Below are 16,804 nucleotides of genomic sequence, written 5' to 3' on the forward strand. Positions count from 1 at the left end.
GCCAGTTTGGGGACCGGCTTGTCTTACCCTGTGCACTTCCTGGCAGGTAGAGACAGCGCCTTGATCACCTTTGCTCCCTCTCTGTCCCTGACACAGTGCGCTTTTTCTGCTGTTTTTTTTCCCCTGTACCTCCTCCACAACTACCTTGGTGGGCCCCGATTCCTCCCACAATGCCTGGCACAGAGTGGGTACCCGATAAATCCTTATTGCATAGATCGATGGAGGAAAAGTTGGGTTTAACGGAACTTGTGCCTCCTTAGAAAAGGCCCACCCCTCTTCTTTTTATGAACCAGGGGTCTTCATTCCCAGTGGCCTTGAGAACTACTGTAAAGGACACAGAGTCACAGGCCCCAGGGGCCAATCCCAGTTTCTCCAGTAACTGTGGCTCTGGACCTGAAGGTGGATTTGTGAACCTGACGTGAATGACTCCTGGATTGTGTAATAGATCAGGGCTATCACAGACAGCTCAGTGTTTCCAAGGTTTGGTTTCCACACTGTAAAGGGGTTGGGGGGGAGCAAGTGTCTACACTGTTGGGGTGTCAGGGTGATGATGATTGGGAAGGAGACAGGGTGCCACAGCTGCTGGGGCCCACGATGCAGCCCTTGGTGGTGGCTGCCTGCACCCTCCTCTTGCTGCCCTGCTGCCTCTTTGCCTGCTGTGAGTCCCACCTTACCCCAAAGGGTCAGCCCTGCTCGTCTTCCCAGCTCCCCCAGCTGGGGTCCTGCTCATAGCATCGTCCTCACTCCCACTGCTGTTCCTCCCCTCTGTGGGCGCCCTTGGGTTTAGAGCCTGCCCCTCTGGGGAAGGGCCTTGATATGGTGTGGCTCTGTGTCCCCACCCAAATCTCATCTTGAATTGTACTCCCATAATTCCCATGTGTTATGGGGAAGGGTCTTGATATGGTTTGGCTCTGTGTCCTCACTCAAATCTCATCTTGAATTGTACTCCCATAATTCCCATGTGTTGTGGGGAAGGACCTTGATATGGTTTGACTCTGTGTCCTCACCCAAATCTCATCTTGAATTGTACTCCCATAATTCCCATGTGTTGTGGGGAAGGGCCTTGACATGGTTTGACTCTGTGTCCTCACCCAAATCTCATCTTGAATTGTACTCCCATAATTCCCATGTGTTGTGGGAGGGACCCAGTGGGAGGTAAATGAATCAAGGGGCGGTTTCTCCCATGCCGTTCTCGTGGTAGTGAATACGTCTCAGGAAATCTGATGGTTTTATGAGGGGAACCCCTTTCGCTTGGCTCTCATTCTTCTCTTGTCTGCCGCCATGTGAGGCGTGACTTTCACCTTTCTCCATGATTGTGAGGCCTCCCCAGCCATGTGTGACTGTGAGTCCCTTAAACCTCTTTCTTTTGTAAACTGCTCAGTTTTGGGTATGTCTTTATCAGCAGCATGAAAATGGATTAATACAGGCCTCTCTCTTTCCATTTTTACCAGACTCCTACCTACCCACCAAGTGAGTTCCTCAACAGCTTCCCCATGGGAAGAATTCAGACACCACCCCAAGCACCTGAGTCCTCTATGAACCAGGACCAAGAGGACTGGCTGCTGGGATCACAGGGTCCCTGTCACCCTGGAAGCCCCAAGCTGGGCTCACCCAGGTATGTGATGCAAGGGCAGAGGATGGAGCCCTCCACTCCTTCAGCTGCCACCAGCATCCCATCCCACCCACACAGCGGCCCAAGAGGCTGCTGGGGACTCTCAAGCTCTCTCCTTCCACTCCTCACCTCCGCACAGCCCTTCTGCACTCCCAGCTGTTCCTGCCTGCCGCCCCTCTGCCCCCAGCATCCTGCAGGAAGCCCACTCCTGTCCCAGGGGCTACCGCTTGAGGCATCTGAGGTCACTGGGAAAGAGGGGCTTGGCTCTGGACCTGACATCCCCCTGGCTCAGAAGGCAGGTGCTGGGGAAATGATGTCAGAGGGGCAGCTGGGGTCCCAGGAGCTCACAGCTCAAATGTCCCCTAATGGCCCTCCTACTCGCTCACCTTCCCACTAGGCAAGAGGCTGAGCACAGGCTCTTACCTGCTCCAGCCCCAGCCCCAGCCCCAGCCCCAGCCCCAGCCCCTTGGGCCAATCAGCCATCCCTGCCCCAGAGGCACAAAGGCCCAAAGTCCTCCCAGGGGCCTCATTCCTGCTCAGGGAAGGTATCCCCAGGGGATGGGAAATCCCACTTGAAGCTGGGACCAGTCCTGGAATGGGCTGCTTGGGGAATGAGCTCACTGTGTACGTGACCGCATTTGGCTCCCACAACAGCACTGGGAGTGAGGAATGAGAGCACCTATTTTCCAGATGAGACTAAGAGAGGTGAAGTCATGCAGCCTGTCACCTCCAGCAAGCAGCTGCTCTGATTCTATTTGATTTCAGTTGGGAAGGGGATTGCTGGGGCAATGGCTGATTCCTGCACTGTGGCTAGAGGGGACGGAGCTGAGCGATGGGTCCTTCCCCCCACTTTCCTGTTTGTTCCACGCGCTGTTCATTTTACTTCCTTCCACAGGATAGGGCCTTGGATGGGCCCCAGGGATCCCACAGCAACATGCAGCTTAGATTGTGCTGTCAGCAGTTGGCAGCGTGTTCTGGCATGTACCTCTGTACATGTGGGAGGGTGTGCTGGTGTGCATGTGTGTGCTGTATGTGCGCACACGTCCTGGTGCATCAGTTGTGTGCGAGCATCCCTACAGTCATCAGAATGCAGGTGCCATGTGGGCAGGGGGTTTGTGTTTGTTCACTGCTGTTTCTAAGATTCTACAACTATGCTTCACAAATAGTCTGTGCCCATTAAGTATTCATGGGATGAATGAATGAATGAATGAATGAATGAACAAACCTTAGCCTACAGCGTCTAAAGACCCCAAAGAACAGACAGACATTTGGCCTGAGGCAGCATGGCAACTTGAGTGTCTGTCACTCTGCAGGCGAGGGGAGGTGATGGGAGTGCTGGCCCAGAAGATGCCTGGTGGCTAGTCCTCCAGCGTCACCAGTGTGCCCCTACACCCTGCTGCTCTCAGCCTGGGGGACTTGCTCACCTGGAAAACCTCAGGGCAGAGGCTGGAGGCAGCTCTGCTGGGAGACAGGATGGTGGTCAGTGGCAGAGGGGCTCTGTAGTGTCGGCCTGGGAAGGCCAGGCAGGAAGACACTTGGCATTCCCTGTTCACCACAGGCTAACTGCAGCTTAATCTCAGGGGAGAAGAGCTGGGGTTCCTCCCAGCTGGGAATGGACTGAGCCTTCAGGGGGCTTCAGGGCCTCAAGTGTGTGCATGTGTGAGAGAGTACCTGTATGTATGTGCACATATACCAGGCTGCCATTCAGTACTCACCCAGCCAGCCATGCTAGTTATTATTAATAAAATGGTGAAATATTTCTATGCCAGTTGAAAATCCCCCCCAGCCCAACCTCTCAGAGCCCCTGCACCTCCCACCACTCCATACATAAGGATCCTAGTCCAGCTCAGGCCTGACTTCCATTCCCATTGGTCAATGGCCATGCCAGTCAGTGCCCCCCAAAGTCCAGCTTCCTGGACACATCCTAGGCACTGTCTCTAACCTCCTATGGGAGCCCAGAGAGCAACCCTCTGCCCGAGCCATGCTTCCTGCCTGCCCCAGGGAGCTGTGGGTGGGCACTGCCAAGGAGCACCCTTGTATTCTCCTGCACATGGTGCCCGTGTGCCAGTCCTCGGCGCCTGGCAGGGCTTTTAGCAGGAGAGTCAGAAGCCCACAGAGGGCCCAGGGAGGGAAGCTGGAAGGCATGGAAGCCCCAGATGAGCTTGGGACAGATGGCTGGCTGCAGGGACCATTTCTGGTATTAGACATGGGTCTATGCTCCCTCCCTCCCAAAACCTCACAGGCTGGGGCTAAGTGGGGAGCTGAAACTGGGTGCTTCCCAGGAGGCCAAAATGAAGAGGTCAGCAGCCTTGGGGCTCACAGTGACCAAATTTCACAAAACCAAGGGCCAGGGCCTCACAAAACACACGTGCTGGGGCTGCTGTGGGAAATCTGGGAGGGCAGGAGGCAGTAGAGCCGGGAGTGTGGTCTTTGAAGTCAGATACGTGGATTTAAATCCTGGCTCCAGCCCCGTCCAGCTGTGAGCTCTGGGCAGGATGGACGTGTCAGAGGAAGCTGCCCACCCCTTCGGTAACTGCTGAGTTTTCTCAGTTGTCTATTTTGCAGACAGTTTTGAGCCCACCCCTAGCCTGCCAGGCCCCAGGTCGCACAGGAAGATGGAGATGGAGCTGGATTCAGACTCAGGTCCCCTTGCTCCCAGTGAGAAAGCATTTATGAAGACACCCCAGCGGCTCTCTGCTGCTCTTCCTGAGGGTGGAAGCCATGGGGGGCCAGGGGGGTCAGGCCAGGTGGAACCATCGACACTTCCCGCCCCTCCCTGCGTCCCAGAGGGAGGCAATCAAGGCCACAGAGGGACCCACAGCGGACCCCAGCTGACAGCTCCTCAGCTGCAACATTTGCTGGGAGGTCAGCACGTGGCCTGGGACAGACATTGCCCCAGGTCTGAGAATCTTCCGGAATCAACGCAGAAGGGTGCGAATAGGCAGATTCCTTGTTCCCATCCCAGACCTGCAGTGTCGGTCCTTGAGCCCTGGAATCTGCATTTTCACAAGTGGGTCCACTGGAGTGGGACGCCGGTAGGTCCCAGGCTGGCGAGAAGGGGAGTAACCACGGAACCTTTGGGCTCTGCCGGGCTCCTAGGCTGAGGCTGCAGCGCCACCTGGTGGTCATCGCTGAAATATCACTCCTGCCGCTGCCCTGCCCGGCCCGGCCCCACTGCAGGGAGGCAAGAGTTCTCCTGCCCACCTGCTCCTCCAGAAATGAGAGGAGAAGGTGGGGCAAGTGCCCTCTGGGCCTCATGGCGCCGGGCAAGGGGTATGCTAGGGCTTAGTTGTTAGAGTTGTCTTTTTTTTTTTTTTTCTTGAAATGGAGTGTCACTCTGTTGCCCAGGTTGGAGTGCAGTGGCACAATCTCGGCTCACTGCAACCTCCATCCCCCGGGTTCAAGCAATTCTCCTGCCTCAGCCTCCCAAGTAGCTGGGATTACAGGCGTGCATCACCACGCCTGGCTAATTTTTGTATTTTTTTTTTTTTTTTTTTTTTTTTTTTTTTTTAGACGGAGTTTCGCTCTTGTTACCCAGGCTGGAGTGCAATGGCGCGATCTCGGCTCACCGCAACCTCCGCCTCCTGGGTTTAGGCAATTCTCCTGCCTCAGCCTCCTAAGTAGCTGGGATTACAGGCACGCGCCACCATGCCCAGCTAATTTTTTGTATTTTTAGTAGAGACGGGGTTTCACCATGTTGGCCAGGTTGGTCTCAAACTCCTGACCTCATATGATCCGCCTGCCTTGGCCTCCCAAAGTCTCACATTTCATCTTAAAAAGTCCCCTGAATTCTGTGTATCTTGCTCCATCACATTTCTTTAGTATGAAAATGTTTCCTTCCACAAACCTTTGCAAAAACGGATGTTCCAGAAAGCGAGGCCAAGTTTATCCCATGGCTTGCCTGCCTCCCATCACCAGCCCACTTTTGTGTACCTTCTGGGGGGACCCATACCCTAGTTTCAGAAGCAGGAAGTGAGAGGTACACTCTATACCTCTCTTAGTACCAAATCAAACTCCAGGCACCCCAGCATGCAGGCGGGCCCCTAAACTCCAGGCACCCCAGCATGCAGGAGGGCCCCTCAGAGCCTGGCCCATCACTGTCCTCAGGTTCCGGCTGCAGAGACGGTCAGATGCCCGGGGGGAAGTGCAGAGCATCGAGGGCCCAGCAGTCCCCAGCAGACCCAGCCACTCTGCTCACACCCTCTGCCCTGGGTCCTCCCCTGCCCCAGGAAGCAGCAACCCTACCATTCCAGGCTACATCGTTATAAATCCTCTTTAATAGTCTTAGAACCTTGAGTATGTTTTACAGAACGAGGCACACAGAGCCCCCTCCCCACTCCCCCCTACAAGGCACAGCCTCACCCACCCCCCTCCCGCAGGGGACAGAGGACAGCTTACCAAGAAAGGCCAGCCCACCTTGTCCCAGGAGAAGCCATCCTCCTCCTCCCCACCCTTGGACAGCTCAGGACCCTGGAGAATACAGGGCCAGCTCTGTGTCTTGTCCCCAAGGGCTCACATGTCCCTAAGTAGCTCAGGGCCAAGCCAGATCCCCTTACCCAGGCAGAGCCCCCCCAGTCCAGCTCCCATAGGCCCTGTCCCCAGGGCATGGGACAGGCTGATCTGAGCTGTCTGGATGGGACTGAGTCAGGCCTGAGGAAGGGATACCACCCCTTAATAATAGGTAAAACCCACCCTCTCCCACTGCCTTCAATATAATTGTGAAAAAACAAAGATACAAATGTCATTGTGGGAAATAAGTTGACCCACCCAGTAGGCAGTCTCCTGGCACCCAGGGTGCCTTATCTAATGCCCACCTCCCCAATTTTTAATACATTTGCCCCTATACAATGTACACACCCTGAGGGCAGGCAGAAGACCAGCCCACCTGAACCAGGGACGCTGTGGGGAGCGTTTTTCTCTGAGTTGCTAAGAGAACCCTGCTGGGTGGTGAGCAGAGGAACCACAGAACAGCCAGGGCTCAAGGCTGGCAGCAGAAAGGCCAGGAGAGCAGGCCAGGCCCCAGAAAGTCCCCTGCTTTCAGTCAGGGCTGGCAAGGGGGTCCTGGTAGTGAGGTGGGAGGCAGGCCTGGAGGAGGAAGCCAGGGAGACCCTGGGAGCCCTGAGGTCTGGGGCCTGGCAGGGAGATGGGGACAGTAGCCACCTCAGTACTTGGGGACCTTGCTGTAGTCTTCGGAATGGACGTGCCGGCACAGGCAGATGGACAGGAGCATCCCCAGGATCTGTGGGGAGAGGCGGAGAGTCAGAGGGAGGCTGGGCCATCCTGGCTGCAGACGCCCCAGCTTCCCCATCCAGGTTTAGATGGGGAGTAAGTGGGTTCTCAACTTGAGCCTCACAACCACCCTGCAATGCAGGCAGCAGAGGGAGGCCCAGAGGGCTGCGGCAGCTCATTTGAGGTCACACAGCCAGACAGTGCTCAGGCCAGAGGGTCTCTGCAAGCTGATAGGGTGCTGGTCCCCTCGACCACCACCTCCCCGAGGACATCAGCAGAACAGAGACAACCCAGGAGGACCCGGGATGGGGGAGAGGGGGCTCAGACCTCAATGACGGCCACGGCCACGCACACGCCGAGGATGACACCCAGGTTCTCCTGCAGCCACGCCTGCACCTTCTCCATGCAGCCCTGCAAGGCGAGAACACAGTCACACCATCCCACCCCGCACCATCCCGCCCCGTCACGCAGATCCACTGAGAGCCCCCAGTCCCAGCCCGGAAGGCCCCCAAAGAGGGCTCCATCTGTTCCTTGAATGAATACATGAACAAAGAAGTAGATGAAGGTACAAATGACAGGGGAATCAAGGGAAGGAACTAAATGGAGGAAGGAAGGGCTGAGCAGTAGCCCAGACGGCCCCCAATGCCCTCGGAGCCCAGCCCCCGATCCACAGACTGCCCCCGCCCCCAGCACACCTCCTGGTACACAGGCCAGTCTTCAGGGTGGTTGCCGCTCTGGGTCCCGTTGCCACGGGCCTCACAGAAGCCCTTCCTCACTAAGTGGCTGCTGTCCTCTTCCCCCTTGTCTTCGCAGGAACAGGGGTAGGTGACCTCAGGGCGATCCATGAGCTCAGCGTTGTCCGTCCAGTTGTAGAAGCTGACCCAGCCGCAGCACTTCACCTGGGCAAGGCAGGGGACAGACTGCTTATGCTCACTGCACACCCCAGGCAGGCACGCCACTTCCAGGCCCCTGATTCCAGGCGAACGGTAGAAAAATCAAAACCAGGACCAGCAAAAACACAAAGCAGAGTAGGAAGGAGTTCAGGTGGAAAGGTCACAGGTATGCAGGGCACAGGGAGAGCGAGGGCAGACGGCTCACAGCATGGGGTTTAAAGTCAGGCTACTGGGTTAAACGCCGGCCCTGCCACCTGCCAGCTGAGCAACCTCCCTCAAGGGACTAGACTCGGTTTCCTCGTCTGTAAAATGGGGATAATTAACATTCCTAACTCGCAGGGCTATCACCAGGACTAAATGTGATGAGGCAGGCAAAGTGCCCAGCGCAGGTCTGGAGAGCGCAGTAAGCTTAGGAAAGGTCCTTCTACTTTAGTGCAGGAGTTGAGATTTGCCTCTGAGCTTCCTGGTGAAAAGGAGAAAAAGTGAAAAGTGAAAAGGCAGACAGGGTCAATTCTGCAGTTTTGTTTTGTTTTGTTTTGTTTTTTTAAGACAGAGTCTTGCTCTGTCGCCCAGGCTGGAGTGCAGTGGCGTGATCTCAGCTCACTGCAACCTCTGCTTCCTGGGTTCAAGCGATTCTCCTGCCTCAGCTTCCAGAGTAGCTGGGACTACAGGCGTGTGCCACCACACCCGGCTAATTTTTTGTATTTTTAGTAGAGATGGGATTTCATCGTCTTAGCCAGGCTGGTCTTGAACTCCTGACCTCAAGCTATCTGCCAGCCTCGGCCTCCCAAAGTGCTGGGATTACAGATGTGAACCACTGCGCCCGGCAGGTCAATTCTGCCATTTTAAAGGAGAAAATGCTCTAGTTCTAGAGAAAGGAAAGCCTTTCTGGGCTCTGTGTGCTCCAGGAGGCCTCTGTGCACTAATCCCCTACAATGCTGGAGTTCCCAGGAGGATTCAGTGGGATAGCGCAGTGCCCAGCAGGGATTACTTCCTGGACTGCTGCCTTCCAATCTCTGGGTGTCGCCCGACCAGCAGCCAGTGGCCAGCAGGGGGCGTGCCAGGCACATTCAGGAAGGCTCAGCTCCAGGCAGTTGCTAATCCAGATTTTATGGACACACATTCCAGCAGTCTGGCTGCCTCCTCTCACGAAGAAAAGGCTGGCACCTCAGGTCTGCAGGGCTGGGGGAGTCCACAGGCCATCCTGCACCAGAGCAAAATGAGGCAGGTCTCCTTGACCCATCTATGGCAAAGCGTCCTTCCAAGCCTATCCTGATCCCGGCTGTACCTGGTCCCCAGCAACACACGCCACCTCCACCTGTGTCTCCACGGATATGCAGAGTGACTTTGCCACCACCAACAACATACCACATAGTACACGCCGCCTAAGTGCTGCAGGCTTTAACAATGCATCTCACACGGCCTGGGCAGTAGCCCCGTCGCATAGATGAGGAGGCAGGCTCAGCAAAGGTCTGGCGGCAGTGGCAGTGGTGGCACTCCAGGCCTGGGAGTCTCACTCGCCACCCGCCCAGCAGCATGACAGCATCGGAATCATCTAGAACCAGCCAATGACTTTCCACGGTGGGATGCTCCCCACCTCCAAGGGACCCCAGTGTCCCTTGTCAGGTGGCACTGGTTGATGTCACTGGTGACATCCAGGCTTTGCTACCACTATCAAAGTCTCAGCAATTGTGGTCAAACTACATCTGTGACCAAAACACCTCCCTGTGCGCACTGAGCCTTCCGGCTGCCGCGGCCCCCACACCTGATCTCCTCCATCAGGGCCAGAAAACATGGCTCTCCCCTTCCTCCACTCAGAAAATGGCCATGTCCATGTCTCCGAGGTGGAGTGTCCTGTCTGTAAACTCTCCTGGTGCCGCAGAGTCAGGCTTTCTCCTGCTGCCCCTGCCCCTTACACCCCACAGCCCTCCCCTGAGGTGTCAACAGGCCCTAAGTGACCACTGTGTCCTGTGCCCTCATAGGACTGCGGGACAGAGATGGCAGGTCCCAGCCAAGGGCACACACAGCATCTGGGACCACAAGAAAGGAGAGCCAGGTGGCCATCGGTTCACTATTGACACAGGCTGGGAACCTGGTCAGTCTATCTGTCGGTCAGTCGGTCAGTCCATCCATCTATCCATCCGTCCATCTGTCTGTCTCATTTTAATGGAGGTGTAATACACATGGGCTAATGGGCACACATTCAGCCTGGTGCATTTTTACATATGTGCACATCCTGGTGAAACCAGTATCAAGATTTGGCTGGAATACTCCTCTCACCCTAAAAGGCTCCCTCAGCACCTCCCCAGCCAGTGACCTTCCCAGAAGCAGCCTCCACGGGGCCTTCTCAGCATCTCAGCCTTGGTACCAGTTTCCTAACACCCAGGGTGGAGTTCCCAACGCTCCCCAGTGTGGCTTGAGATAAGAGGGCTGACAGCTGCCCCCGGTCTCTCTGGCCACAAATGGGAGCACGGAGCTGTGAAACTGCCTCTGAGTCTCTGAGTAACTGGGGCGCCCTGACCCCATAGAAACACATTCCCCTACAAACTCACTGTCAGGCACATGTGCACTGCAGATGCCCCTCCCAGACACACGGGTGCACAGAGCCCCAATGCAGAAACGCCCAGGCCAGAGAGCCTCCCGCTGCCTCGCCTGTCTCACCTGAGCTTGCACGTAGTCCCAGGCGTCCTGCAGGCTGTCCTCGCGACTGCTGTTGTAGTCTCGAATGAGCTTGGTCACGATGCCACCCATCTCCTGCTTCAGCTGCAGCGGGGAGGACAAAGGCCAGGGTCAGATTTCCTGAAACCCGTGCCCACCTGTGGTCACCCCTACTTCAACTGCCTCCCCTGTTCCCTTCAGCTAGCCTGGGACACGCTCATGGTTCCAACCACTTTCCTGGCGCTCCCAGTGCCAGCCACTCCTGCCCCACTGTCTCTTCTGTGCTTGGCAGCAGCCCAGCCCCTGAAAACACCAGTATTCCCAGATCACTGCTGAAAACCTGCAGGGCCCTCCCACCACCATGGCAGGTGGGACCGCCAGCGTCCCCACTACAACCTAGGATGCCTACGCCACTTGTCTCTGCTCCCCAGACCTTGCTTCCTCTGTTCTGCTTCCTCTGCTTCAGCTGCGCGGATTTCCTTGCTGTCTCTGTGCCAGGCACACTCCTGCCTCGGGGCCTTTGCATCTGCCGTTCCTACTGCCTGGAATGCTCTTCCCCAAGACATTAACATGTCCCACCCTCTGCTTCCTTCAGGGCTCTGCTCCAATGTCACCTCATCAGAAAGGCCTTCCCAGACCACTCTACAAAATATCAGCCCTTCCCCATCCCCTCTCCCCGCCACCAATCAACCACCCCTCCCCTGGTGTCCCTTATCGCACAAGGGAAAGCATGCTGTATTTTTCTTTAGAGCTCTGATGTTACATGCTTATTGGTTTTCGGGGCTTATCATCTCTCTCTGCTAGCACATCAACTCTGTGGGGGCAGGGACCACGTCTGGCACACTCACTTCAGGGTCGCCCGTGGCTGACACTAAGCCTAGCACAGAATAGGGGTGCCGTGTGCGTGAGTGCTGAATGCATACCTAACCACCACACTCTGCCAGGCACCACAGCCAAACCCAGGCAGCTTCTTGGTGAACCCTTATTTCTCCCACAGGGAAGCTTCAAGGAGAAGGAGGGACAGGGAGGAGAGCCCAGCTCAGTTTTCTTCTTTCAAGGACCCGAGTGCAGCCTCTCTGAGCAGGGTCCCCAAGATGTCAGGGTAAGCACCTGGAGGGGACCCCAAGACTGGGGGGCCTGGAACTTCAGCATCAACTATGTGGTCAAAAGATCCTCCCTCTATGCAGGCATGGTGGTGGGTGCCCGTAATCCCAGCTATTCAGGAGGCTGAGGCAGGAGAATCACTTGAACACGGGAGGTGGAGGTTGCAGTGAGCCAAGATCGCACCACTGCATTCCAGCCTGGGCGATACAGTGAGACTCCATCTCAAAAAAACAAAACAGAAAAGATCCTCCCTCACTCCTTCCCAAGGCCCAAGCCAGCAGCACCAGCCAGCCAGAGTGTGAGCTCAGTTGCCTTTCTGGGACCTGGCTGCTTGCCCCAGAGCCCTACAAAATCTCACTTTTTTTTTTTTTTTTTTTTTTGAGATAGGGTCTCCCTGTCACCCAGGCTGGAGTGCAGTGGCAGGATCTCGGGCTCACTGCAACCTCTGCCTCCTGGGGTTAAGCGATCCTCCCACTTCAGCCTCCCATGTAGCTGGGGCTACAGGTGCGTGTCATCACGCCCAGCTAATTTTTGTATTTTTAGTAGAGACAGGGTCTCACCATGTTGCCCTGGCTGGTCTCAAACTCCTGATCTCAAGTGATGTGCCCTGTTCGGCCTCCCAAAGTGCTGGGATTACAGGCCTGAGGCACACGGACCAGCTCAAATCTACATCTTGCCTATGCTGGTTCCTACCCTGCTCAGGAATTCAGGGTCCCTCCTTGTGGTGGAGAGCAGCACCTGCTCTCAGCTAACCCCACAGAGAAAACACTAATTTACAAAGCAGGGAGAGGAGGGGTTTCAAAATAAGTCAGCTGTACAAAGGGAGGAAAACCCAGAGCCAGCTAAGGGCAGGGTCTCCCTCGGCCATAAGCGGGCCTGGGTGGGAGGGGGGCCTCTGAGAACCAGCCCCTGCCTGGCCCCACCTAGCCTCTCACATGGACCTTGCCCAGAGGCCTTTTGGGGCACATGCATGGGTGGGCTGGTCATGGCAGTGGGGAGCCCCAGGGCGAGGGCCCCTAAAGGGCAGGGATGCCAAGGAGAAGACCACATACCTTCCCACCTCAGGTCCTGAGAAGGAGGAGTTGGGAGAAATGGGACAAGGACTTCCAGATGTGGTTTCAGAGCCTGACTCCCAGGGAACCCTGTGGGTTGGGCTTCCCACAGCCCCCAGGGGCAGTTCTGGAACGAACGCTGTGCTAAGAGGACCCATATCCTGCAGCCCTGGCTCCTCACCCAACTCCCTTGGTTAAATGAATGCTGGGAAACCAGCCTCCGTGATGCTCCCTGCACTCCTCTCAATAAAGCTCTCAGCATGATACTTAAAAGAAAAAACCCGTATGCAGGGTTCTGCAATTTACAAAGCTTTCCTGTCGGTAATCACAACACTAACAGTGGCTTTTATCAAATGTCTGTTGTGTACTGACTGGGTGCTGTGGTAAGCATTATAAATGTATTATCTCCATTGAATCCTCACAGCGGACCTATGGGCGAGGTATTCACCCCATTCCGTCATCACAGAGATGCAGAAAACAGGTCCAGAGAGGTTAATTAACTTGCCCAAGGTCACACAGGCCACATGTGGAAGAACTGAGGTTTGTATCCAGGCTTTGCTGATTTAAGAACCCAGGTTTTTACCTATTAAGCTTTATTGACATTTAAACCACATGGCCATACCCAGTTTTAACCAGGGTCAGAAAAGCTAAGTGGTCTGCCTGAGTCACGTAGCTGGGGCTGCCTGCTGGCAGATCTGAGGTCTCTCTGCTCTGACGTCTCAGCCGCACCTCTCAACCCCAGTGGGTGGTTGATCCCTGTGGTGTGGAAAGGAGGGGTTCCTCAGAAGCATCTGTGCGGAAAGCCATGCCTCCCACATCCTTTCCCAACCGCCCAGCTTCCTCACGACATGTTGTGCCGCTGCTCTGTTTAGACCTCAGTGTGGCTGTCACAGCGGCCTGGACTTTCCTGTTTCTCTCCCAGGCCCCCTGAAATGAGAAGGTGATGGAGGCTGGGTGGTTTCCACCTAGATGAGTGGTTTCCATGGAAACATCACAACATCTTTCAGTCCAGAATGTGGTTGAAGGACACAGCTGGGCCATGGGCACCATGGCTGCAGGGGCTGGTTCAGCTTGGAGCTGATGCCCTGGGACCCCAGTGGAGGCCTGTGCTGGGAGTGCAGGGAGGTCACCCTGGCAACCAGGTAGCTACTGAGACAAAGAACAGGAGGTAGCAGGAGCAGACATTCATGATCTCCCTCCATCCCACCAGGGACCAATCCATTGCTTCTGTCTGCCCTGCAGAAACCCACTGTCTCTTCTTGAAGAAGTTCTGCTCCTTGGGGAAAACCACTTCTATGTCTCCATGGAGCTGGGGAGGCCCCACTAGCCTTTTGCCCAGGCTGGAGTACAGTGTCGTGAGCTCAGCTCACTGCAGCCTCCATTCCTCAGGTGATCCTCCTGTCTCAGCCTCCCGAGTAGCTTGATACAATAAAGTTGTGCTCAAATGACTTCTGCCCACTTGTATTAGTTCACATCCTCCTCTTCTCCTGGCTACCCAAGTCCCAGCTAGGACCACAGGAACAAATCAAATCCCTCTCTCGAAGGGCACATGTCATCCAGCTACTTGAGACCAGGCTACATCTCCAGAGTAACTTTCCAGGCTCCTGTGCCCAGCCCTTGGGGTGCTGTGCAGACCTCTCGCCATGCTCTTTAAGGTGTCAAATCGCCCCTAATGATGAGGTACAAATGCACGAATCAGACCCACATCTTCCTGTCCTCTCCGGGTTTCCCACAGGAGATGCTGCCAAATGCTTCACTAGAATACAGATACGTCAGCTCAGAGGCTTCGTCCCAGTGCCCTGATAGGAAATGAGGGCCCTTGGCCGTAAAGGAGGTGGCCAGGGCATTTAGCCTGTGACCACCTGCACCTGTCCTGCAAGTCTAGCTGCAAACCACATAACTAGCTACCCCAGAATTCAGAGCCAGTGACTGGCATGTGCTTGAGAGGCTCTGGACCATGTCTCTCCGTAATCTTTTTCCAGAGGGGCAGCCTGGACTCTCTCATTCTCCTCTCAACAGGGAAGAGAAAGGTCCTCTCCCTATCCCAGGCTCTAGCTGCCCTTCCTCCCCATGCCCCTCACAAGAGAACCCCAAGCCAGAGAATCAGGAAGTGCTAATCCAGCAAGCAGACAGCTCACAGAGAGCCACACTGTCCCCAAGTAACAAGGAACCCATCTCACCACCTGTGTATCACACATGAGGGTATGGGCGCACCAGCGATTTGGGGCTTTCAGGGTGAGAGAGAGGACGACAAGAAGGAAATCACAGTTCCCCTGAACAACATCTCTGGGGAGCTGTCTAGCCAGGCACTGCCACTGTCACGGCCCCCACCTCTGGCTCCCAGCCAGGCCAAGTGAGCCCCTTCCGTGCCAGCGTCTTCTGCTTGAGTCCAATTGTTCTCCGAGCCTCAGGGGCCTGGCTAGCACAGGTACGGCAGACCAAGGGCACCCAGCTCAGCACCCACACACCACAGGAAAGGGCAACCTGCATTCGCTTCCTTTTCATCCACCCCCACCCCCACTGTCTAGAGAGAACAAGTCAGAATCCTTGACTGCCTGCACTGGGCATGGCCCAAGAGCTCGCCTGTGGATCAGAGGGGCTGGGTAACTTATCCAAAGCCACACAGCAATCAGCGGCAGAGCCCACACTAAGACACAGGGCCCCTGAATCCCAGAGCTGGGCTCTGCCCACCAAACAGAGGCTGGATAAACAAGCAAATGAGAACAGCTGGAGGGATCTTGGGCCATGCCCAAATCCCGGTTCCCACTGCCCTTGCTCTGGTGACGCTGAGGGCAGCAGGAACAGCTGCCACCTACTGAGCCCTTACCAGGCCCTCATGAAGTGAATAAAGGGGGCAATAGTAATAAGCACTGGTAAGATGCCAGCAACATCGCCTCGGGCGGGGCGCCGCACGATGCCCTTCCCCTATGCCAGTGCTCTTCATCCGAAGCCCCTGTGGGCTCTGGCAGACAGGACCAGATTGTAGAAAGGGCCTGGAGGGGATAGATCACACCTCCCGGTGGGGCCAGGGCAGCAGCCTGCAATCACTCCCGTTCCTGTGTCCCCAGGGACACCCCTATGGGGTAGGCAAAGGCCATACACAGGCTTGCTTCCCCTCAGGTTCAATTTTGCCACCAAATGAGCTGCAAATGCTACTTTTGGTTTCCAAGGTGTTCTTTGGATTTCCAAATTGCAGAGAAGGGACGGGGGCCTGCATTGTTACTAGTTTGACAAATGAGGAAACGGAGGCACAGGGAGGCTGAATAGCACGCTCAGGATGTCAAAGCAGTGGTTCCACAGCCGAGGCCCTTGGCCACCACTCTACATTTGTATAAAAGTGCCACAGTCTGTGTTCACTTCAACATGGGTGGCAGGGCAGGGAGAAGCAGGTTTATTCTCAGTTTATAGAAGCAGAACCCAAGGTTGCACAGGTCACATGCCATGCCAAGGTCCCCAACTTCCCCATCACTGCTCTGAGAACAGTGGCTGCGGGTGGCAGGGGAAGGAAGGACAGAGGGGCTGCCTGCAGACCACAGCAGGTCACTCCCACCCACCTGCCCGGGAGCCCTATCTCCTTTCAAAAGGCCTTTCTTCCTTAGGCTCAAACAAGCTCCACCCCCTGCCAAGCCCTGTCTGCCAGAATAAACACCAAGAGTATGTTTAGTCTTCCACTGAGATTTACAACGCGTTGGGAAAGAAATAAAGAAATCACTCAGGCGATACAGTGGTACCAGAACTTCCTCACAAAGCCAGAAAATTTCCCCCTGCCTTCCAGAAATAGTGGTGGTGGGCTAAGGTGAGGCAGGGTGGGACTAGAGGGTGTGGGCTCTAGAGGGAAAAATGGGGGTGGGCGTGCAAGCACAGAGCCTGGCTGGGGGTCAGGAAACCCACATCTCCAAACAAGTCCGGTGTTGGGGCTGATAGGACAGCTCTGAGGCTAAGCTCATCATCGTCAGCCAAGCAGAGTTAACCAGCCCTCGGGAGGGCAGCGTGGTGTACAGGGAGGCATGGGCCTTGGGGTCCAAGGGATCAGGACGGAAATCCCCACTCTGATGCATCCAAGCTGTGTGTGTCAGTGGCCGAAAGTCACTTTGCTTTCCTGGGCCTTGGTTTCTTCAAATGGAAAATGTTTGTAAATTTCACACGTGTATTTCAGCTTGAGTTTCTAGCTCAGCTCCTGGCATGTGGTTGGTGCCCACTCGATGGGTGCTATCTTTATTACTGTGAGATGGTGAATCACATGGGGTGAGAGGGTA

At 55.6% G+C, this 16,804-nt stretch overlaps 1 protein-coding gene across 3 annotated transcripts in view; it reads right to left on the reverse strand.

Annotated features, from left to right (window-relative positions):
* Positions 1-5,967: 5,967 nt before the first annotated feature.
* The window catches only part of CD82 (CD82 molecule), a 53,954-nt gene continuing 43,117 nt past the window's right edge, over positions 5,968-16,804 (reverse strand). For all 3 annotated transcript variants that reach the window (XM_012452412.2, XM_012452415.2, XM_012452413.3), the window contains exons 7-10: positions 10,396-10,497; positions 7,537-7,740; positions 7,169-7,252; positions 5,968-6,851 (exon numbers count right to left, since the gene is read on the reverse strand). In XM_012452412.2, coding sequence (XP_012307835.2) covers positions 6,774-6,851; positions 7,169-7,252; positions 7,537-7,740; positions 10,396-10,497 — 468 coding nt within the window. In that variant the 3' untranslated portion in view covers positions 5,968-6,773. The remainder of the gene's footprint in view (positions 6,852-7,168; positions 7,253-7,536; positions 7,741-10,395; positions 10,498-16,804) is intronic.

Source organism: Aotus nancymaae, unplaced genomic scaffold (assembly GCF_030222135.1).
Source record: "Aotus nancymaae isolate 86718 unplaced genomic scaffold, 86718_ANA_hifiasm-v0.15.2.pri h1tg000059l, whole genome shotgun sequence".
Taxonomy (NCBI): domain Eukaryota; kingdom Metazoa; phylum Chordata; class Mammalia; order Primates; family Aotidae; genus Aotus; species Aotus nancymaae.